The following is a 22,656-nucleotide window of genomic DNA, read 5'->3' as shown; positions in this document are numbered from 1 at the left end:
CTGGAGCAAGACAGAGGCAGAAGCCAGCAGATAGCCAAAGGTGTGTCCCCTGCAACAAGCACCTACAGGCCATATCTACAGAGCACTGGCCCCAGGATGGGTGTGAAACCACAGGCTGTGCTCTATCCAAACTGATGTGACTACAGCCACCCTAGGAAGGCCAAAGCAGCACTGTCAGGAGGCCAAATACCTCATCGGGCTCTGGGACAGCTCAAACGTCCAAGTTATTTATTTTCTGCTGTGCTGAAACAGGAAACCTCCAACATGTTCAAACCCTGGACCCTTGCCAGAGTCAGGGGCACCTCAACAGTGCAGCAGGAGCTGGACACACATCTGGCAAGAAAACATGAGCCCTGGGAGTGCTGGGTTGTGCCCATCTGGCAGCAGATGCCCCTGGCCCCATGGGTGGAGGGACAGGGGCTGATGGGGGTCCCAGAAGGAGGGACTCTGCTCAGCAGCCACCCCTGCTCCATGTGGAGTCATCCATCAGCAATGACACCTCAGTGCCCAGTTCTCACTGGGGTGCTGAGATCTGACCCAGCCTGTCCCACCACGGACCACCAGGAGTCTCACAGGGTGTCCCCACAGAGCCTGGGTCACAGGAAGCCGCTCAGACTGACTGGTGTAAACTGAAGAGCACTTCTGAAAGCAGCAGGACTGTGGCTCAGGGCCTCTGCAGTTACAGACTACGCACTTTTCTCAGCTCCCTGCTCCAGGAACACCCAGATCAAGCTGGACACTTCCCACATGCTGGGAGAGCAGCTCATTCTCTCAGAATGCCCAAAGAAGACCCAGCTGGCCGAGCACCACCAGCACTGCTAGCAGGGAAGCATCTCCTGGGATGTGGGGACACGATCCAATGCTAACCAGACTGGCTGTAACCCATGTTCCACTCCATCCACCCCCACTGTGCCAGGTGAACAGGAGCAGGTGAAACTCCTGCAGAGCCCCAGTCCGGGCAGGACTCCCCTCACAGGCACGTACCCCGTGGTGATGTCATCGTCCTCCGTCAGCGTCTTGCCCATCAGGTCACTGTCACTCATGTACCCCGATTTCAGCTCCACGTCGTCGCTGTCCAGCGCCTCGACCAGCTCCAGGCGGGAGATGTGGCTGAGCTTGCTGGGGCTGCGCATGGGCATGGTGTGCGAGTAGTGTGCGCGCTCGCCGTGCGCGTACCAGCTGGGGGTGCCCTCGGAGCGGCACGTGCCCCCCACCGAGGGCGCGTCCCCGGCCTGCAGCCGCGGGCTGGACTGCCCGTAGCGCCACGACAGAGGGGACGAGCGGTTGGACAGGCTGGAGACGCTCCGTGCGTTGGCGTCATCGCTGTCATAGCATGTCATCTCCAGGGAGCTGCAAGGACAGGCAGGCAGGGAGTCAGGGCAGGGCACAGGGGGCAGGGGAGATCTGTGCCCTGCCTCACGCCCCCAGAACTGGGTCTGCAAGTGCTCACATACCAAAACTGCCCATTTTGAGGCAGCCAGGCAAGGCCAGAGGCTCCCAGGACTGTGGTTTCAGGGGCACTGTCTGTCCTGGACCATCTCCATCCCAGACAGCAAGGGACAGTCCCCTCCTTCCCCACTCGGTGCCACCCCAGTGTCCCACAGTCCAGGACCCACTGGGACATGCACACCACAGTGTTCAGTGATGCCCATGTCTCCCCAGGGACAGTGGGATAGGACATGGGATGTGATGGGGGCTCTGTGCTCAAGTCAATCTACAAAAGCAACACCCTACCACAGCCCTGCCCACCCACCTCAGAGCAGGGACTGGTGGCAAACACACCTGGGAAAGGGATCAGCACCATTCTGGAGACTGGCTCCAGCCCCAAAATCCTGCTGTGCTGAACTCATCTAACAGGGCACCTTTAGTGGAAAGCCTGAACATGCTCCCCTGTGTCTGGGCTGCTTCTGCTCAGCCACTTCTCCCCCAGCACTTCAACATCTGCACCTCAAGATCACACCAGACCCAGGACAGGACAAGCTGGGGTGGTGGCACTGATTCCAGGGAATGTCACAGTGGGCCAGGGAGTGGAGGCTGTGAGTGAAAGGATGCTGAGGGACACACCTGGGACCAGTCCCTGCAGCAGCACCTCACACTGAACCCCTGCAGACTGAACCCCCAACATCTGGGCAGGAAAGATGACCCCAAGAGAGGGCTGCTCACAAGCACAGTGCTCTGCAGGCAGCCCAGAGAGCCCACAAGCACTTCAGAAATGGGGAGTTCCGTCACTCCCTGTGCCTCTCAGGGTGTATTTTGGGCAAACAGTGATTCTAAAACTAAATTTAGCCACGAGAAACTATTACTTCTTGGAGCAGCTCCTTGGGAACCCACAGCCCTCAAATTGGCTCCAAACACTACTATCAGTAAATTATTCCCTAGCTTCGATTAAAGGTTCCTGCAGGAGCACCCAAAGCCAAACCCGGGCTGCAGCATTGAATCTAAAACAGGGAACTACATTTAAAAAAACGAGGAAGTTTGTTAAAACGGAACTAAAAGAGTTTTGTTTTTGTCGGCAGCACAAAGGCTGTTTGAGGATGTGCTCCCAGCAGCTCAGAGCAGATGCCAACCATGTCTCTGAGCAGGAGGAACAGAAGCTTCACCTCAAATCCTGGGTTCACTTCTGGGCCCCTCATGACAAGAAAGACATTGAGAGGCTGGAGTGTGTCCAGCAAAGGGCAACAGGGCTGGGGAGGTGTCTGGAGCACCAGGAGCAGTTGAGGGAGCTGGGGGGCTCAGCCTGGAGAAAAGAAGGCTCAGGAGGGACTTTCTGGCTCTCCACAACTCTCTGACAGGAGGGGGGAGCTGGGGAGGAGTTGGGCTCTGCTCCCTGGGAACAGGGACAGGAAAAGAGGAAACAGCCTCAAGTTGTGCCAGGGGAGATTTAGGTTGGATATTGGAGAAAATTTCTTTCCTGAAAGGGTGGTCAGGCACTGGCACAGGCTGCCCAGGGCAGTGGTGGAGTTACCATCCTTGGAAGTGTTTAAAAAACGTGTGGATGTGGCTCCTGGGAACATGGTGTAATGATGAACATGGCAGTGCTGGGGATATGGTTGGACTTGATGATCTTAGAAACTTTCTCCAAGTGTCCTCCAAGTGTCCACTGAGTATCCTCAGTGACTCTGTGATTTCATGATTCTCTAAGCCCCAAGGACATTCATACAGCCCTGCTGCCAGGAGTATGGTGACATCTTTCAGGAATAACACTGTGCTCTAACAAGGGAACAGCAAAGACTGAGCCCTCAGCCACTGGATGGAAGAACACAGTGAGGGTAACAAGAGAAATTTCAGGAATGAATAAAGAGAGAGCCCAAAGCAGCTACAGGACAGCAGAAAAACACCCAGAGGACTTGCAGATGACATCTGCATTGGGCAGACTTGTAAGAAGTGTTCCCAAGAGCAGAATGAGTGGGTACGTGTGTAATTACAACGTACCAGGGAAGAGCTGACACAGCTTTGGGAAAGGAAAATCTGGCTCCCCGCCGCAGAGGAGCTCCTGGAGGGAAGCAGGGAGCTGCCGAGGCTGCTCTGGGCTACTGGAATAAAAAAAGCTTCCAAAGAAATTCAGCTGTCAAGGGATAAGAGGGAAGAGCTTCACATGTTTAAGTCCTGCTGAAAGGGACAGAGAGGAGGGGTAGGGATCCCTGGGCTATCCATAGCCATTTTTCTCCACGGCAGGAATGCAGCTGAGGCATCCACCATGTGATATACTCACAGCTCATCAAGGAAAGGAAGTGATAGTGAACAGTCAAATCCCACCAGCAATGCTAATTTAATCACCCTTAATGTCCTCGCCCTATTTTCCTAAGACCTGAGCTGAGAAGGATTCCTGAAGGAGCTGAGTGCTGGGGTGAGGAGGGGGGTGGAGTTTGACACTTCTCATTTGATGAAAGCGAAATGAACACAACCCAGCCCTGGCTTGGCATGAGCAGTGCTGGGCTCTGACCCAGCTCCTGCACCGAGCAAAGGGATGGCAGAGCTGTAATGGATCATTTCAGGAAATGGCCAGCTCAGAAAATATTGCCATGGCCCCATGCAAATCCCACTGCCACAGCTCTCTGCTGCTCCTGGCTTGGAAAACATCCAGGAACAGCAGCAAGGGTGAGCTGGGTCTCCAAGGTCTAGAAATTTCAGGTGATGAAGAGGGAGACCAAAGGGCTGCTTCATCATGGACAAGGCTGCTTGAGGACTGACACGGGAAGGTCTGTCATGGTGAATGATGGGTGAAAGGTGGGAGGAAGCTGCTGCTTTTTGTCCCTTCCAAGACAAAAAGCAGGATCGAGAGAGACCACGAGGTGGCAACACACTCCAGGAGAAGGATGTACCCGGCAAACACCCAGATAACCTTGCAAATCCAGAGTGAAGCAGAAACCATGCAAGATCTCAAGTGAGTGACCCAGGGGGACACAGGCAATCCCAGACGTGTGTCAGAGCCCCCTAAACGCAGACACTGTGCCCTGGCTGTCCATGCAGTGCTCACCCTGTCCCCATCCCCACCATTCCCTCGCTCCACCCTGGGCAGGGCACCCCAGGGCATCCCCACCTCTGCTCCTGGGCTCTGGCTGAGAGTTCCTCCATCATCACCCTACACAGAGCAGAAAAACTAAGTCACAGACAGGGATGGAGCCTCTGGAGCAAACTGGGGTGGGTACAGGTGATATATTGACCTCTGGTGGTCCATTCAGGGTCACCTGACCACTGGGAACAGACCTCACCCCCTCTCTCTGCTCTGTCAGCTCCCCTCACTGCCACCACTCCCCAGCCTTTACTGTCCCAGAGCACTTTAGGGGACAGGACTCTGCTGCAGCACCATGGACACCCCACGGGTTTGGGGGCTTCTCTCCAAGCCTCCATGCACAGGGTCCCCAGGTCACAAAGCACTGGTGATTCCCTCCCACCCACATGGCCCTCACCAGGAGCAGAGCTGCTTCCCATCTGCCCCAGGAAGGACACTGACTGTGGGGAAGGGGCTGGGGGGGGGTCTGGTGCTGGGTCCTCACCTGTGAGACACCTGAGAGCCCCTTAGGCTGGACATGGTCTCCTCCAGGTTCTGACGCAGGTCCAGCACATTCTGCACTGTCCTCTTCCTCTGGGACTCAGGGTCTGTGGAGAGACAAAGTGAAGGCTTTAAAGGGATGGATGGATGGATGGATGGATGGATGGATGGATGGATGGATGGATGGATGGATGGAGCACCCCCCTGCCCATGGCCATGACCAACAGCCCTGGCTCTGCCCATCAGGAAGGAACAGGGCAAGTCTGGCACCAGGCTGGAGCTGCACCACCCTGGAATGCCACTCCCAAGCATGCAGCTGGAATGGTGATGTCCAGTCCAGAAAGGATGAGCTGGCAGAGACCAAGTGGGGCCACAGGACCCACACAGGTGACAGGATCAGCAGTCCTGGAACAATGTCCCCAAACCTGCCCTGCATCCCTCAGGCCCCAGGGGTGCTCCAGCTTGGGAACATGAGTGCTGGAGCAGCATCACTTGGTGTGCAGGCAGTGGGACCGAGGGGATGTCAGGGGGTGGAGGACACTGAGCCCCACTCACAAAGGAGTGGCTGCTCCTGTGCAGGGCTGGAGCAGCTGGAGCCCCCACAGGCACAGCCCAGAGCTGAGGATCCCCAAGCTCTGTCTGCCCTGGGACCTCTCCAGGTGTACACACCCATGGCATGGGTGTGTTACACACACACACACACACACACAGAGAGCCATGCACACGAGCACAGGCATTTGCCCACGTCACAACCACTTGTGCACATGTGCAGATATACACAGGCACCTCCACAAACACGTACATCCACCTGCACACACAAAGGTGTGCACCCTGCCCAGAGACACCTGCACAGAGGAGGGGTCACTCCTGGCACAGCCCCAGCAGTGCTGTGGGCTCAGGGCCATGGCTCCAGCCCCAAGTCCCTGTCCTGTGCACGTGCACCCTGGGCACCAACAGCCCACACAAACACTGTGGCGTTGATCCCTGATTTCAGCCTTTCAGCTGCAGCCTGCCACGGATCTGCAGTGACAGCAGGCGTCAGGGACATGGGATGTGGCTCCTCCTAATGTAACGTGGCAACCAGTGCTTCAGGATTTGCAACAGCACCAGCACCATGTGAACTGCAGGGACAGGGGGATGGGGGACACTGACAGGAGACAGCCCAGTGCAGGGATGGGAGATGGGGGACACTGCCAGCACACACCCAAGGGATGGGAGATGGGGGACACTGCCAGCACACAGCCCAGTGCAGGGACATGAGGATGGGGGACACCACCAGCACCCATCTCAGCAGCTCCCCACCAAGGCACAGCCACATGCCAGTGCTTGAGTAGAGCTCCTTGTGTGTTCCTTGTCCCCATCACGCTCTGGCCACACCTCAGGCAGCACCCACAAGTTCTGCCCCGTCCCCAGGCTCCCCTTGCCCCCCTGCCTGGGCAGGAGCATCTCAGACCAGTGAAGCAGCCCTGATTCATGCATGAAGGGGGTGACAGGCAGGAACAGCCCGATGAGACGGGTTCAATGAAGCAGGTTAAAGTCAGTTGTAGATGAGGTAAAAGGGCTGGTGAGCCCACAGGGCACCCAGCGTGGCCAGCCACATCCGAGCACAGGACACCCATCCCTGCATGTGTCCAATCACCCCAGTCCAGCTCCCAGAACCTGGCTCAGCAGGATACCAGTCATTATTAACTCATTATTAAATCTCCATTGCAGATTTTGGAGGAGTTAAAGGCACAGAAGCTCCAAGTGCATGTTCAATGGCACTGACCCACATCCCCAGCTGCATTCATTGCCCCGGTGGAGGAATTAATCAAAGGCACAGAAACTCCAAGTGGTCCCCAGAAAAAGGGGATGGGGATGCACAGGCAGTACAGGATGGAGCTGAGGTGGCTGCACACAGGGAACCGGGTGCAGGAGAGGCTCGAGAGGCCCTCAGTTCTGAAGGGTGGCACCCACCTTGCTCTGCAGCCAGGGACAAGGGGAGACACCATGCCTGTCTGGTGGGGCAAGAAAGGATTGTGTTGGCACCTCAAAGCTGCAAGGTCCTGCCCTCAAGTTGCCTGCAAAGATGGATTTGCAGGCTTGACACGGCAGGGCAGGAACCTGTGGCCAGGTCCCTGGCTGTCACACTGCAGTGTGTAGGGCAATGGGAGATTTGGGCCCTTGAACCTCAGGGAACAGCAATACAAAACCCACCAGTGTCCCCAGGCGAGTCTCCATGCAGGAAAGGACTTGGCACCTTCAGCTCCTTCATCCTGCCCCATTCAGTGGGTGCTGTCACCCACAGCCAGCCCCTGCAGCCAGAGAAGGTGGCACACACACCCTGGCAGTGCCACATCCCTGCGCGCTGGGCCAGGACCGAGTGGGACAGGATGGAGAGTCACTGTTGTCCCCTGGCGCCGGCAGGGCTCCCACCCTGCCAGCTCGGCAGCGTGCTCCTCCCGGGCATGGCTCCCTCCCAGAGCCCCGTCTGCCTCCCCCAGGGCCACCCGCAGCCATTGCCCGGGCACAGAGCCAGCACGGGCCTGGCGCTGCCTCCTCCCCGGGCGCCGCTGCCAGCGGGGCTGCTCCGGCCATGCCAGCCCCAGGAGCAGCGGGGCGAGCCTGCCTGTGTCCCCAGCTGCCCTGGCTGAGGGGCCAGCACAGGGACACCACCTCCCTGCACTGCTCTGCTGCTGGGCCACCAGTGGCAACAAGCAGCATCAGGGACAGGAGTTCCAGGGCAATGACACCGACCCACATCCCCAGCTTCAACCACTGCCCCATTCGTCATCCATGCCTGGATGAGATCACCCCAGTTCTTGGGTGACAGTTCAGGTCACTCTAGACTCAAGGAAAAGCAGCAGCTCTCACCCTGGAAAGGGCCAAACTGGGACTGGAAGAGCTGCTCACCCACCTCTGGCACACACCCTGCTGCTAGCACTGAAGTGCCACCATCTGCCCCCACGGTGCTGTCCTGGTGGTGACACAGGGACTCCTGCAGCTCCCTCCTCCCCAGGGGCAGCGAGGGGCCAGGAGCTGGCTCAGAGCTCACCGAGTCACCGCGTGCCAGAGTTGAGTCGAAACTGGAGCCACTGGGAGAGGCTGAAGTGTGGGAACAGCAGGAGAGCTCTGGATTCCTCCCCACATCGATTTAGCAAGCTTGTGCAGCCAGATGTTTCCAGCTGCTGGAGCATGGAGCAGCAGAGAAGGCTCAGCCCATGCCGTGGCAGGGTCAGTCAGACACCCAGCCCAGGCCAGGCTCAGTTTCCCAGCAGCCATGGCTGGGATGTGTTCTGCAGCATTCCCCACTCCACTGGAGCTGCAGGCTCAGGGACTGATGTCTCCCTGTCCCAGCCCCAGGCTGGCCTGCAGCCCCTCAGCAGATCCCACTGCTCTCACAGGCTCTGACCATCCTGCTGTTACAGAGGGAAGGAAGGGAGTGCTGCCTCTGGCCCTTTGCTCCCTGTTCTGACCATGCACAGGGCAGCCATGAGATGCAGCCGCTGTCCCAGGCCCTGCACTGGGAGGTCACCAGAGCCCATTGCCCAAATCATTTGTCCCTGTGCCAGGCTGGCTCTCATTTGCCTATACTCTCTGCTGTGCTTGAGCAACTCTCACTCAGCTGAGAGCTCCCACTCAACACTCCTTTCTCAACTAAGCCCTTCAACATCAGCAAATATGACACAGCTCCACTTGGCACTCAAGGAAACTGAGGGAGGAAGCTTCAGCCCAGCCCCAACCACCCCCTGACCTGCAGCACTCCCTGGCATGGCGTCCAGCACTGACCACCACATTACACACACTCAGCAACCTGGCACTGTGGGCACCTGGCCCCGACCCACACAGTGCCCATCGCCCCCATCTCCTGCCTGCCAAGCTGGGGCAGCAGCAGGTACCACCACCACAAGAAGGAGCATCTGCAAGGTGGGATACAGAGGCAGCCAAGGAGGAAGAACAGGAGGAGGAAGAAGGAGAGAGCTGTGCTGGAATGGCTGGCTCAGGGCACAGCACTGTTTGCTGTGAGTCTGACTGATGGGCAGCACAGCACCATGGCTGGACAAGGCCGGGAGCTCCAGGCTGTGCTCATGTCCAGCTCTCCCTGCGCCTCCCAGAGCAAGCAGCAGCAGTTCCTTTGTCCGTGTGTCGGGGTGCAGCCCCGGCCCCGCAGCCGGGTGCTGCCGACGTGGCCAACTACGTCAAGGAATGAGGAAATAATCAACTCCAAATGGCTCTGACAGCTCATTTCAAAGAAGCATGTGGTCACCAGCTCCTGCTGGGGCGAGCAGGGCTGCATGCGTGGGACACGTGTGCCCCATGTGCCTTAGCACAGAAACTCGTGTGTGTGTGTGTGCGTGTGTGTGTGTGTGTGAGTGCTTGCATTGCATCATTCATGTGGGGGCCACATGGCAGCAATAGCCTGCAGAAAGATGCATGTGTGCAGGAGTATCACCTATGCCTGTGATCTTGCACGTGTCCATGTGTCCATATGCAGTCAGTGGGACAGCAGGACACGATACCAACCCTGGCAGCACAAGGGTGCCAGGCTTGCATGGGTGCACCGTCTGCACTCAGCATGAGCATGGCACTCACACCTGTGTTTTCTTGTGCCCTGTGACCCAACTGGTCTCATTTCAGAGGATCCAACTGGGAAAGGACTCCAGTTGGCCCAGTAAAGATTTCAACAGCAAGCAGGAATTCACCGGGAAAGGCTGCGTGGTGTTCCTGAGTCATTCCGGTGGGCCCCTATTACACAGTAGCTGTAACGAATTTCCCCAGGCTGGAAAACATTTCTAACTGCTTGCTCAATTCCTTCCAGTGCATTGAAAAATCCACTAATAAACTCTGCAATAAAACCCATTCTCACGGGGCTGTGAGCCTCCTCCGGCCCCGCTGCACTCCCTGGCTCCACGAACCCTCGAGCAGACTCACACTGCTCCCTCCATCTGCCCCAGCCCCTGCTCCCAGTCCTGTTTATGAATGAATCAGCACAGGCACTGTTTGGTTGGTATTTTTCTTGAAAACCTTCCACTCTGGCACTTGGAGACCACCCGAGGGAAACCCAACAGCCCGAGCCCAACATGAACCTCACTGAGCTCCGTGGGTTCCTCACTCACACCCTGCAGCCTGTGACTCTCACCAGCATCTGGGTGTGCCACCAGCAGTCTTCCTGAATGGAGTAAATGGCTTTATCTTGCATTATTGCATCCAGCTCTGATTCCCACTCCTGGATGGCTGGGCAGGAGGATGGTCGCAACTTGCAATCCTTCTCTTTGGGGCTTAAGTGTCTTTTCCCCCCAACAGCTCCCAAACAGGCAGAATGAGCATGGAGATGGCTAACAGGGCTCTGTGGGGTGACTGCCATTCTGCAGTGTTGGCCTTGTTCTCCAGCTCAAGCCCCATCCCTGCAACTCCTACATGCTCTCACCAAGGATGTACCAGTGGCCCCAAATCAGCCCTCTCCCTCTGGAGATGTCCCAGGGCACCCAAGCTGGACAGAGCATCTTCCACACTTGCTCAGTGCCCTGGGAAAGCACCACACTCTCCTGCAAACCTGCTGCCCCACCCAGAAGGCAGCAGGTACATTAGCACTCCTGGTTTTATTACTTTCATTGGTGTGTGCAGAGCTGGCTGCCAGCCCTGCATCCTCTGCTGCAGTGTCAGGAGAGGGTCCTGCTCCCTGATGGGCAGGGACAGGGCCACCCAGCACCCTGGTAATGGGGTACTGGGGTACCTGGACAGCTGGCTGGTGTTCTGCTGCCCCCAGGCAGATGGATGGGGAAAGCCTGGCCACCATTCCCTGAAAGACAGCAGCAGCCCCTCAGCTGGTGGAGTTGGAGGTGCTGTTCCCCATGGACATGGAGCACAGCCTCCTGCCATTGGTGACGGTGCTGTGCAGGGAAGCTGCAGATACCTGAGGGCCCCACCTGTGACTCCAGCAAGGCAGGCTGGCCTCTGCACATGGTGCTGCTCTGCACGTGGCCCTGCAAGGCCGTGGGAGAAGATTGGACACAGCCCAGTACATTCTGCACTTGCCCTTGGCTGAGGGAAGAGAGGCCAGCAGCAAGTCTTGGGGGAGACAATGGGGTTCCAGCAGGCAGCACTGTGGGGGTAGCATGTGCCATGCAGAGCCCAAGGCCCCCAAGAAACACCAGACCCTGTGGAGCCAGAGCCAGAGAGGTGACAGGGCTCTGGTTTGGCACAGCCACCCCACGTCTCACATGTTGGTGGACCCTTCTTCAAAATGACATAGCTCTGCAGGAGGCTCCAACAGTGGCTGCAGAGGGGGAGGAAACCAATTCCCTACCTGCACTCACTGACTCTGTCATTGCACCTCACCACTGTAGTCATCATCTCAGCCACCATCTCCACCACCACCCCCATCACTGCCAACATCCCCACCACTGCAGGCTTCATCACCACCACCATCCCCACCACTTCAGTCGTCCCCACCACCACCATCCCCACCACTGCAGGCATCATCACCACCACCATCCCCATCACCACCACCATCCCCACCACTGCCACCAGTGCAGGCAGGGGCAGCCCCACGCTGTGGGAGGGGGTCACACCTCCCTGCTGGCAGGTGAGAGCAGACAATAAGCAGCTGTGCAGCAATGACAGGCTGGGACTGGAGCCGAATCAGCACTTTAGGGGCGATCATGGCTGCTAAGCCTTGCAAATCACTGCTCATAACAAGGGCAGGGCTGAGACCTGGAGCCTGGACCCCGTCTGGCTCCAGTGAGCCAAGCTTTTAAAAGGGATTCAGACTTTCTCAGGCTAGAGCAGCCATAAATCTACTTAATTGGGTCTCTCCCATACACAAGTTTCCAAGTGAATCCACTGGAGAGATCCAGGCTGGGCCTCCAGCCCATTTGTGGGTTATTCTTTCAATGGATGCTGTGCTTGGCCCCAAACCACCCCACCTGCACATCCAAACCACAGTTCCTTTTCCAGATCCAGAGCCTCTAGCTGCTCCATGTCCAGGCATTTCACCTCTGTGCTCCTCTGTGCTGATGAGCTGGGGGAGCCCAAAGTCCCATGTTTTGGGACAGACTCTGCTTCTGCACAAGGCACTACTCACCCCAGAGCCACAACAGCCTCCAGAGCTGCTCCTGAGAGCATCAGAGGAGCTGGGAGCATCCCAACACCTCTGTCCCCAGCACCACGGGTCTCCAAAATAATCCATGCAAACATTTGTGCAGCTTGGGAAGGAGGGGGATGGTAGGTTAACAGGCCAAATCCATGCTCCAAGGGATGCCCCGAGCCTGTGGCCACTGGCACTCACAGCAGCAGTCACACACGGTGACACTAACTCCCTGCTGACAGCCCCAGGGCTTTGGGAACACGGAGACAGTGTCACCAGTGGTCACTGCACCTGGGATTTGTGCTAAGCTGACAGAGGAGGGTCAGACTGGTCACGCAGCACTCCAAGCCTCAGTTTGCCCTGGAGCCTGCTGCCATTCCCCTCACAGCTCTGCATTACCAAGGTGTGCTAGTGCCCTGCTGGCCCCCAACACGGCACAGCTGCGTCCAGCCTGGTTTCAGCACCCCAAACACAACACCTTTCCCACAGCCACCAGCAGATGGCCAGGGCAATGCTGCAGACCCTGAGCAAAAAAAGCCAAAAAGTGGGGAAGAAATGGAAAAAAGCCCTAATTCCCCAGGGTGAGGCAGAGCAGCACAGGCAGGCCCCAGCACAGAGGCCCCGGAGCAGCCGGCAGCAGCGGGTTCACGCTCCCCACGCATCACCAGACGCAGGTTGGACATTGTGGAAATTCAAAATTCCAGATGGCTCTTTTTGGGTGGGTTTTTTTTGCCTTGCCTCATTTCCAAGGCAACAAGACTCCCTGTCATCTGCCAGTTGCCATAGAGATTTCACCTGATTCTGCTTCAGCGGAAGAGAAAGCCGGGCTGCTCACTGCTGCCGAGGAGCCACGAGCTGAGACCGCCTTCAAACTTACTGGGAAGAGCAGAGATAAATGGGGCTTTATATGAGGAAGGCAATGGGCTGATTCAGAGGATCAAAGGAAGGAACTGCGGGTTTCTATAGCACAAATCAGCCCTTCACTTAATTGCTTTGGTGCCCTCCAGATGTGCCCTGCATCTGGGGACGTCGCCAGCTCTCGCTCCAGGCTTTGCCTGGTGGAGGAGGGGGGATGTGGGTGCATGGGGAACCCTGCACCCACTGCTTACAGAGTATCCAGGACCAATCTGGGCTCCCTGCACGGCCAGTGCAGGTGACAGCCATGTCCTAACCCCATAAGGACCCTCCCTCACCCTGTACAGCCCTTCTCCAAAGCCCTGTGACCCAAAGAGCCAAGGGGAGGATGGGGAAATGCAGGAGCAGCTAAGGAGGAGGAGATGCCATGGGCTGTGCTCAGCACAGCTTGGCTGTCATGGACATGGGGGTCAAGCACCCCCAGGGCAGCCCCATGCAAGCAGACACAGGGTATGCTCCTCATCAGCACCAAAGCCATCCCAACAGCCCCATCACTGCAGGTATCATCCATGGAGATGGTGTGGATGCATCTGCACCCCAAGCCCAGGTGCAGCACATGATTCAGTCATTCCTCCCAGACCCAATCTCACCCCAGGCCCCTGTGACAGCAGCCCTTGGACTTTCAGTCAGACGCCCCAAATGAGTTGATTTGATGTCCCCCTGCCTGGAGCTCCCTGTTGTCAATGATAATGAATCCCTTGGGCACAGGAGAAGGTTCCAGGCACTGGCAGGGTGCTCATGGGTGGCAGTCACCCCTGTGTACAAGAGGCCAAGGTCCCCACACTCATCCCTCCTCACTGGGTGCCCAGGTCTGGCTGAAAGGGCATTTATCAGGCCCCAGAGGCTCTGCCCTCCCCAGCCTGCATCCCTGCACCAGGGCCAGTGGAGAAGGGCCCGACTGGGCAGCTCTTAGCTCGAGTTGGCTCTGTTTTGTAGAACAGTCATTAGCAGAGCCAAATTTCCCATTCCCAGCCAGAATACGGCCATGCTTGGGGAAGCTTTATATTCACAGAGACAAACAACTCACATTTGCTTTTTAACTGTTGGAATTGCACCCACTGGGACAGAGCGAACAGGGAGCCTTTTGTCCCCCTTGCCTTGTGACTGAGAGCTTTGTGCAGAGCAATGCGTTGCAAACATAATTCTCCCCGGCCTCAGCTGGGCTCTGGTAGACACTTGGTCTGTCTGTCCATCACCAGATCAGCCCAAGAGTCCTCATGTGTCTCCAGCAGGAATGCAAAATGTCCTCCCCAGCTTCCCTGGCAGTCTGTGGAGCTGCTCCACACTGAAAGATCAAATGGACCCAAAACACAGCTGGTGATGGGGGCTCATCATCTCCCAAGTACCTGGGGTGGGCAACCAGAGTGGCAGGAAGCTACAGGCAGCAGAGCTGCTCTCTGGGGCTACAGCTCGCCTGGATGCAAGGAAGAGCAGCTCCAAGCATGGAAAATCCCAGCATGGCACAGGCACAAAGTGCAGCTCATCGTGAGCCTCCAGAGAAGGTGCCCCAGCCACTCCCCAGAGAAGGCATCACTGGAAAGCTCCAGCTCACTGCCAAGCTCCTGAATATCGGAGCTGGCACTCACTAAGCTGTGAGCATCAGCAGTCCTCAGAGCTCTCACTCTGGAGAGGGACAGAATGGGACATGTCCTCGAGGCACCAGCTGAACCCCCATCTCAGCCCCGCAGCACCACTCAGGGATGAGCATCCTCCACTCCAGAAGAGGGAGATTCTGGAACAGCTGCTCCCCTCCAAACATTCAGCTTCAGGAAGGGGCTCAGCATTGCAAGCACATCCTGGGCTCTCTGCAAAGCCTGGGGGATGTGCACATGAGGGTCCAGCTGGCAGCAGGGTCAGACCCCAGGGTAGGTCATCATCCCTTGCACCACAGGGTCCCTCAACAGCCCCGTCGAGAGAAGAGACCGGGCAGCAGGCAGAGCACCTCGGGGGGCAAGCCCAGCTTAACGAGTTCCAGGCTCGTTAGTAGATCTATTGTTACCACATCCCGCGGGAGGAGGGAGATAACACAGGCTATTTTTGCTTCCATCTGGGGAATCGTTTTCCTCCAACATATACTGCCACGATGCTAATTTTTAAGGCTGATGATTAATTGATGTCAGGCTCATTATGGGGCCAGCGGATCTCTCTTCCCTGGGAGTGCCAAGGACAGAGGGAGACGTGTTTTGACAGATGTCGTTGGAGCTGCGTGTGAGTGACGTCCTAACAACAGAGGAGAACAGGAGCCATTACCATGGAAAGCCCTGGAAATGGAAGGGAAGTGCCTGCACGCGACCCCAGCACCCCTCCTCAGCAGCCCCTAATCAGCCCTTCACGCTCTGCCCGTGGTTACCAGGGCTTTGCTCCGCAGATAAACGCTCTTTGTGCACACCCAGGGAGAATTGAATCTCCTGCCTGCGGCGAGGAGGGCTTGGCCTTTCTTCTCCCCCTCCCCAGCCTCGCAGGAGGGCCAGGTGCCAAATTCACTCTGGCACCAGAAGCAGCAGCCTGCAGGGAGCCGGAAACAAGCCTGCTACACATATGATGGCCAGGATCCCGCACGGCTCGGGCTCTCCCCGCACCTGCACCCCGGCAGCGGGGTGGGTGAGCACTGCTGGGGTGCCCAGGGATGCCGGTCATCGTACCAGGCACTGGGCAAGGCTCACCCTGAAAATCGTGGCAGCATCTGCAAGAGCAGCCCAGGCAGGGCCGCAGACCAACACTCATATCATGGATTTTGGGGTCCCTTCAGTCTGCACCATCAGCTGCCCAGGTGATGTTCACCCCAAAGCAAACCCCCCATACCCTCCCAAAGATGGAGCTGTGCATGGTGAGTGGCAGAAGGATTGCTTGAAGAGGGTGCCATGGCTCTTACAGCAACACAGTGACCTCCTGCACTCCCCAGGTCTCCCATGCCCCCTGCCCAGAAGCAGGATGAGGCACCCTGCTAACTCAGTGGGGAGCATGGGGTGATCCTGATCAGTGCAGATGATCTCCCCTGCCCGCTGTGCCAGCTCCCCAGGGCCACCCTCACTGCAGTCAGGGGGTACAGAGCATCATGCCCTGCCACAGCCCTCAGCTTGCTCCCCTCCCCACCAGCATTGCCATCACCTCTGCTGGCCTTGTTACCTGCTCCTCCAAACTTCCCTGGGAAAGGTACCTGACCCACTGGAGCCAGGAGCAGCACCAGCCCCACATCTCTCCCCATCCTGGGGCTCCACACCCAGCACCCAGGGCTCCATCCTGCTGCCCCACAGCAGTGCCTCCCATCCCTGTGCCAGGGACACGCTGGGTGTGTGCTGGGGAGCTCAGCAGCAGCAGCCTCCCCATCCATACTCAGCCAAACTCGACACCACCTCCAAAGGCGGCACAGCCAATCTGCCAGCAGTGTTATTACAAACTTGTGTTAATTGCTGCACAGTGCCTCGAGCACCCTTCACAGGGGGAGGGATGCAGATAAACTCTCTATTCTTAGCACTGATGGTTCCCCACTCCTGGTGCCGGCCCACACCATCCTCCAACTGCTTCCAGACCTGCTCCCTCTCTCAAAGCACACTCGGAGAGTCCCCCCCACCAGGGAAAGGTTTTCTTGAGCAGCACTTGTGCTTTTCCCACTAAAGGTGATTTGCAGAGAAGGAAGGTCCTGTCTCCTTCGGGAAATCTATTTGTGCCACAGGAGGGAAGGGCATGCTTGGGACCAGAAAGCTTTGTGGGAGTCACCACTTGGTCCTTGCCCAGGGGCTAGGGGCTGGCATGGAGGCAGTGTGCTTTACCTCCCCCACCTGCGTTAGTGAGTGAAGGGATGCTGACACACCCTACTGTTCTATGCAAAGAGCTGCTGTTCCACCTACAACTCCAGATTTTACTGGGGGCCTGGCAGTACGTGGGATGGACAGGGTGGAAAATGCTCCCAATCAGACACCAATGCCAATCAAAGGGATTTCAGTGTATCCTCTGGACTTTCCCCTGTGCAGCTCCCGTGGCTGCCCTCACAATGCACCTGCCAACACCAGGAGCTGAGGGACATGTGATGACAGCAGCCATGAGCCTCCAGGCACAATGGGAGAGCAGCCACTCACCTCTGGACCCCACACACACACAAGCCCCATCCCCTGCAGGCTGCAGGATCCCTTTAAGCGTGCTGAGAGCACAGGGAGTTACAGCCCCAACTTGGACAGCTGGGATCCCCAGCCAAGCTCGAGACAATGCCATTCCCTGAGCTGTCCCAGCGCCAGCGCACACCGTCCCACAGGCAGGCCCTCCTGGGAGTGCCACGCTTCAGGGATGGCGCAGAGGGGTCCCTGGCAGCACTGCAGCTGGGATTTATCTTCTCTAAGAATATCTCAGCTCCATGCAATGGCTGCCTGCACAGCACAAGCCCTCTTCGCCGTGGGAAGCAGCTCTGCAATGTGCTTTGAGCTCTTCCCCCCAAATTCGCTCTGGGGGCCTGTCCAAGCACTGACGATGCACAGCCCAGAGCCACAACTGCTGCAAGAGAACCGAGCCAACACTACAGCTTGGGGGGAAAGCATCAGCCAAAAGTCACTCAAACAAGGAAGCAATTTGTCTTATTCTGGCTGCACTCCCTTGAAAAAGCAGCTCAGAGCAGGGAAATCAGGATCACGTGCGGCGCACTGACCGAGCACCCACCGCAGCAGCAATGGGGAGCGTTCACACCAGGAGCCTGACAGATAGAACAGAATAGGGGAAAAAGGATGGAAAAAGAAATGCCATGTGACCCCTCGCTCGATCCAAGGCAGACACCACATCCAACAGTTCAGAATATGAAATACGCACAATGAGCTCCAGTGAGTAATTAATCCCTTCAGGAACACTGTAAGTGATTGCAGACAGCTTACCAAGAAAAAAAAAATGGAAAGTCATTGAAAAAATTACCACAAAGTGTTTCTTTTTCTTTTCCAGCCTGAAATACAATGAGATCTGCAAGGAGCCCTCTCTGCTCTGCACAGTGTGACAGCAGTGGATTTCCAGCAACCAGCTGCTTTTCCAACAACACTCAATCTACCTGCCAAGGTGAAAGTTGTGAGAAACCAGCCTGGCCTGACGCAGGCAGCAAGAGTGGCTGGTGCCAGGGCTGGGCCCTGGCCTTGGTGTCAGTGGGACACAGTGGAGGGACAAGGCATGGCACAAAAAGGTGTCCATGAGATCTCACAACTTCATCGATCGATGATTCAAACTTTCGCAGGTCAGAGCTTGGCTTATGGAGCAGGACAAGCCCTCCTGGTGATGGGATTTGCGCTCAATGGTGATGCTTAGCTCAGTGAGCCAACCTCCCCTCCTATCTCCACCTCTCCCCTCCATCCTTGTGCTCCCTCTTGCCTTCTTCCACTTTCTCCAGCACTAACCAGCTGGTACTTCAGCTGGAAGGCTCCAATTTGGACCAAATTCTGACCCACTGCACCCCAAGTCCAGGCAAGGAACCACACCTGCCCACATTCTGCCCTGTGCAAAGTGACCATGTGTGGGTGATCAACCTGCAATCCCTGTGCACAGGCAGACAAGCATCCAGAGGCATCTGCAGGTGGGTCTGTCTCACCCACTCCTCAGTCCCCACCTCCAGGGAGCACTGACCCCCAGCACAGCCAGGGGGAATTACAGAGCACAGCAGCTGCCTTTTACTTCCATAATTTCATGGTATTTTTCAACCAACTACTATTATTTCTACTTGTAAAACAGGAGTTTATTAAAAAGAGTATTAGGAAAGGTATTTTCTCCTGTCAATAAAGTGACTTAAAATTAGTTGGAACTTTCAAATTAAAAACACAACCTAAACTTTCACTTCCACTTGCAATCACTCTGATTTGGAAAACAGAGGTTTTTTCCTCATATCCTCTCCTGGGTTTTCTCCCCTCTCTCCTGTTCTCTCCTCACCATGTTTTTGTTTAAAAATTCATCAGATCAGGGAAAAATGCCTGGGCAGGAAAAGAGGGTGGGAAAAAAAAAGGCAGAAGAAACTGTAGCTTTTGCAAACCCATCTCAGCACAGGGGAGAAGAAGAGCTTCCAGACTCACCTCCCTGCTCTTGGAAAGCAAGAGGCACTTGGAAGGACAAGGGAATACTGAATGTTAACCAACCTCCTGCACACTCCAGCAGCAGACACGGCCTCACTGACCCTCCTCAGAGTTCTGTGATCCTCCATGGCCTAACAGCTCCTCTACCATGGCAACCAGGGGAAAAAGGGATGGATGAGGCAAGAAAAGAACCCTGGGTGTCGGTGTGGGATGCAGCCTGCACTGACCACAAACCCCAGCTGCTGCTCCCAGCTCCTGACAGGGCTCTCACTCCACAAAGACAAGTGCCAGCTGGTGTCTGCCCATGGCACAGCTCCGAGCTGGACTCTGGCTGATGTGAGGCACACCCCACAGGGGATGCTCATTTGGGAAAGGACTAAGATGGTGTTTGCACAGCAGCAAGGGTGCTCCCCTAGCCAGTGGTGCAGGGACACAGAATCACCACAGAACAGTTCAGGTTGGAAGAGACCTCAAAGTCCATCTCAACCTAACACCTCCTACCCAACCAGGCTCCTCCAAGCCCCATCCACCCTGACCCTGAACACTTCCAGGGCTGGCACAGCCACAGCTTCTCTGGGCAACCTGTGCCAGGGCCTGACCACACTTAGAGTAATGCATTTCTTCCTAATCTCCTTCCTGCATCCCTGCAGCCACTCTCACCCTAGGCAGATCCCTCTCTGCTGTTCCAGAGCTTCCCTCTTACAACATGATTTTTGAGGACAGCTGCTGCGCTCTCCACACAGGATGTGTGCAGCAGCATCGGCTTACGAGTGAGCACACTGTGCCAGAGGATGAAAAGCTATATGGAAATGGAAGATCATTACCATGATCTCTGTGGAAACATCCCATCAGAGCAAGTTTTTTGTCCTCCTCCTTCTCTCTCCCCATGTGCACAAATTCTGGCACCCCATGCACCACTTGGCGTTGCCTCAGCACTGTGGGCCCAAAATGCAGGCGTCTGATTTCTAAAGCCATTGTCTGGGATGTGCTATTGAGCTGCAAAACATGGAAGGTTTGGGATGGAAAACAGGCATCTCCTGAAACACAAAAAGAAGCTGGCAACCCAGATTTTATTTGACTTTGAAGTTACAGAGAATGTCAACCAAACACAATTTGCTTTATACCCACAAAGGGAATGAGAATCTCAGCCACAAAATAAACCCGCACCTCTGCCCCTGGAAGGCAGCAATGGACAAATGGGGAATGGAGCAAAGAGAGCTCTGCTGGTCATTGCTGCAGCACAGAGCAGCTGGGCTTGGAAACGCATTACCCTGCTCCACCTGGGAATGTGAGGCAGGAAAAGCTGCTTTGTAAATTTACTTTTGATTTGGAGCTCAGGGTTCGTGTGCCATTACATTTAGCCAGTGCTCCTTTCTCAGTTCCAGGCAGGGAGGTTTGCAGGAACCCCCAGAGTTTCACCCATTTTGATTTTAGCACAGGGACTGTTTGCACCAGTTACCTGCTGTTCATTTTTGAGAGTGAACAGGTGGGAAGTGCCCAGTGGCACAAACAGCAGCTGAGCTGAGATCAAATCCTGCCTCCAGGTTACTGTATTTTCCCCACCATAATATCTGATGAGTGACCTCTCACTGCAGATTCTGCTTTCAGAGGAGCAGCTTTAAAAGCCCAACCTCCAGGCCCGACTCTGCACAGTCCTGAAAGCGTCTCACAGGCTCCAGGATGAGATTCCCTCACTCATCCCCCATGCTGCTTTATGAGTGGGGCCATTCCCCTCCCCTTGCAGGAATCAGCCACATGTTCTCCATCTGGGAGCAGATGCCCATGAGCCAATAAGCTCAGCTTGGAAAACTTCACTGAAAATATCACCAAATTTCTGAGTGCTCTGCAGACCGCGGCCAGATGATGGATATTAGTGCTTCAGCAATCCTGGGACGCTGTTTGGCACAGCACAGCAAAAGCACAGCTAAAAGGGCTCAGGGAAATGGAAATGAGATGGCTGGAGGTGCTGCTGCTGGACAGTCTGCCCTCCTCCAGATGATGCAGCCTGTAAGGAGGGAGGGTCTCGCTCTGCTGGTGAATCAGCCCCCAAACAGCTGCTGTACTCAGCCTGGAGTGTTGAAGGACACCAGCTTTGGCCTCACAGCAATCCCTGCCACTGCTGGGGCACAGGGCAGAGCCCTGGGGAGAAAGGTGAGGGACAACATAGGGCAGGCCCCCTCACTGCCCCATCCCAGCCATGCCCATGGCACTGCTGGCACAGAGCTGAGGAGCAAGAGGCCTGGGGTAGGTCCTGGGCACTGCTCCTCCCCACAGGGTCAGGATACAGTCAGCTTTCGATGCATCCAACCACCGACAGTAGGAGACAGGAGTCCAGACAGTGATAAATCCAGCCTCACACAACCCGGGATGAGACACCAAAATGGAATTTACCAAAGGACCTTAAACTGATGAGCTGTGAGCTCCAGGCAATGAACAGCCTGAGGCAGAGAAGACTCAGGCCTGCTCAGAGTCAGGCAAATGCTGGTACTTCCCCTTGGCCAGCAGTCACACTTCTCCAGGCCAGGATGGATTTTAACCCCACCGAGCCTACGTACACATTGTCTGGGACAGAAACCACGAGGAGCCAACAGGTGCCAACTGGCACCTCTGCCCCCAGGTCCTCTCTTCACTGCCCACCCTGGTGTGCAATGCACAGCCTGTACAGGGTGACTCCGATTCCCTGGAAGGGTTTTGTTACATTTTTTCATGAAGCTGGGGTCTGGGAGAGGCAGGATGCAGGGCAGCCACCTTTCAGCATACCCAGGGAATGGGGCAGCCCCAGAGAAAAGCCCTGGGCTGTCCCCATTGACTCTCCACAGCTGTTTCCCTCCAGCAGCCCTGCCCTGATCCAGCAGGACAGAAAGCACCAAGCCAAACAGAGCCAGACTCAATTTCCTCCCATCCTTCAGTCTGCACAAACCTCAAGCCCTGCACAGTTCAGCTGCAGTGCAAGTCCAGCTCCTCAGGATTCAGCACACGCTCCTCTGGGCTCACGGCAGCAGAAGTTTGCAGGACATCATCTGTCTGTCCTCCCTGCTGAGATGAGGAAGCTGAACTTCATTATTTCCCTTGGCTCTGCACTGCCTGTTGGGGGTTTGGAGCCATCTCCTCGTCACTCTCTTGGTGCAGTGAAGGGCAATGCAAGGTGGCTGTGAAAGGCCACAGCTGGGTGCCCAGGGGTCCTGTGCCAATGGTGGCCTCAGCATGCTTGGCTCCATGTTGGCCCTGCCCTGGCAGGGCTGGACTGTCCCAGTTTCCAGCCAGAATCTGTCAAATGCCTTTCTCCCTGCTTTTAAGATGAGGGGAACTTGTCTCCCCTCCCACAAAGCAGTGCTCCCACCCTGGAGCCTGCCAAAACAACCCTGCCTTAGCTGATTTCAGCACTGCCAGGCTAGCCCATGACTCTGTACCCACCCTGGCACTGCTGCCTCAGGCCTCTGAACCACCAAAGCCGGGAGAAACCTCGGGATGTGGGAGCAAGCATCCACGAGGCTGAACACGTGTGCCCTGCGGCAGCACACCGGGAAACAGCCGGGGAGGGACGTGCTGGCCCCATGGAATGGCCCAGAGCACATTTCCTGCCAGCCCCAGCTCACCTCGGGAGCTCCAGCATCGCAGGGATCAATGTGAATTAGCCGCTATCTGCGCTTCCA

The 22,656-nt window shown here is 56.4% G+C and overlaps 1 protein-coding gene across 2 annotated transcripts in view; it reads right to left on the bottom strand.

Annotated features, from left to right (window-relative positions):
- Window positions 1-22,656, bottom strand: part of NAV1 (neuron navigator 1) — a 74,054-nt gene that overhangs the window by 25,380 nt on the left and 26,018 nt on the right. For both annotated transcript variants that reach the window (XM_064732853.1, XM_064732854.1), the window contains 2 exons: window positions 4,998-5,100; window positions 985-1,350 (listed from right to left, as the gene is read on the bottom strand). In XM_064732853.1, coding sequence (XP_064588923.1) covers window positions 985-1,350; window positions 4,998-5,100 — 469 coding nt within the window. The remainder of the gene's footprint in view (window positions 1-984; window positions 1,351-4,997; window positions 5,101-22,656) is intronic.

This window comes from Zonotrichia leucophrys, chromosome 26 (assembly GCF_028769735.1).
Source record: "Zonotrichia leucophrys gambelii isolate GWCS_2022_RI chromosome 26, RI_Zleu_2.0, whole genome shotgun sequence".
In the NCBI taxonomy this organism is placed as follows: Eukaryota; Metazoa; Chordata; class Aves; order Passeriformes; family Passerellidae; genus Zonotrichia; species Zonotrichia leucophrys.
The sequence above is the reverse complement of the archived record's forward strand: the minus strand, read 5'-3'. Positions and strand labels throughout refer to the sequence as shown.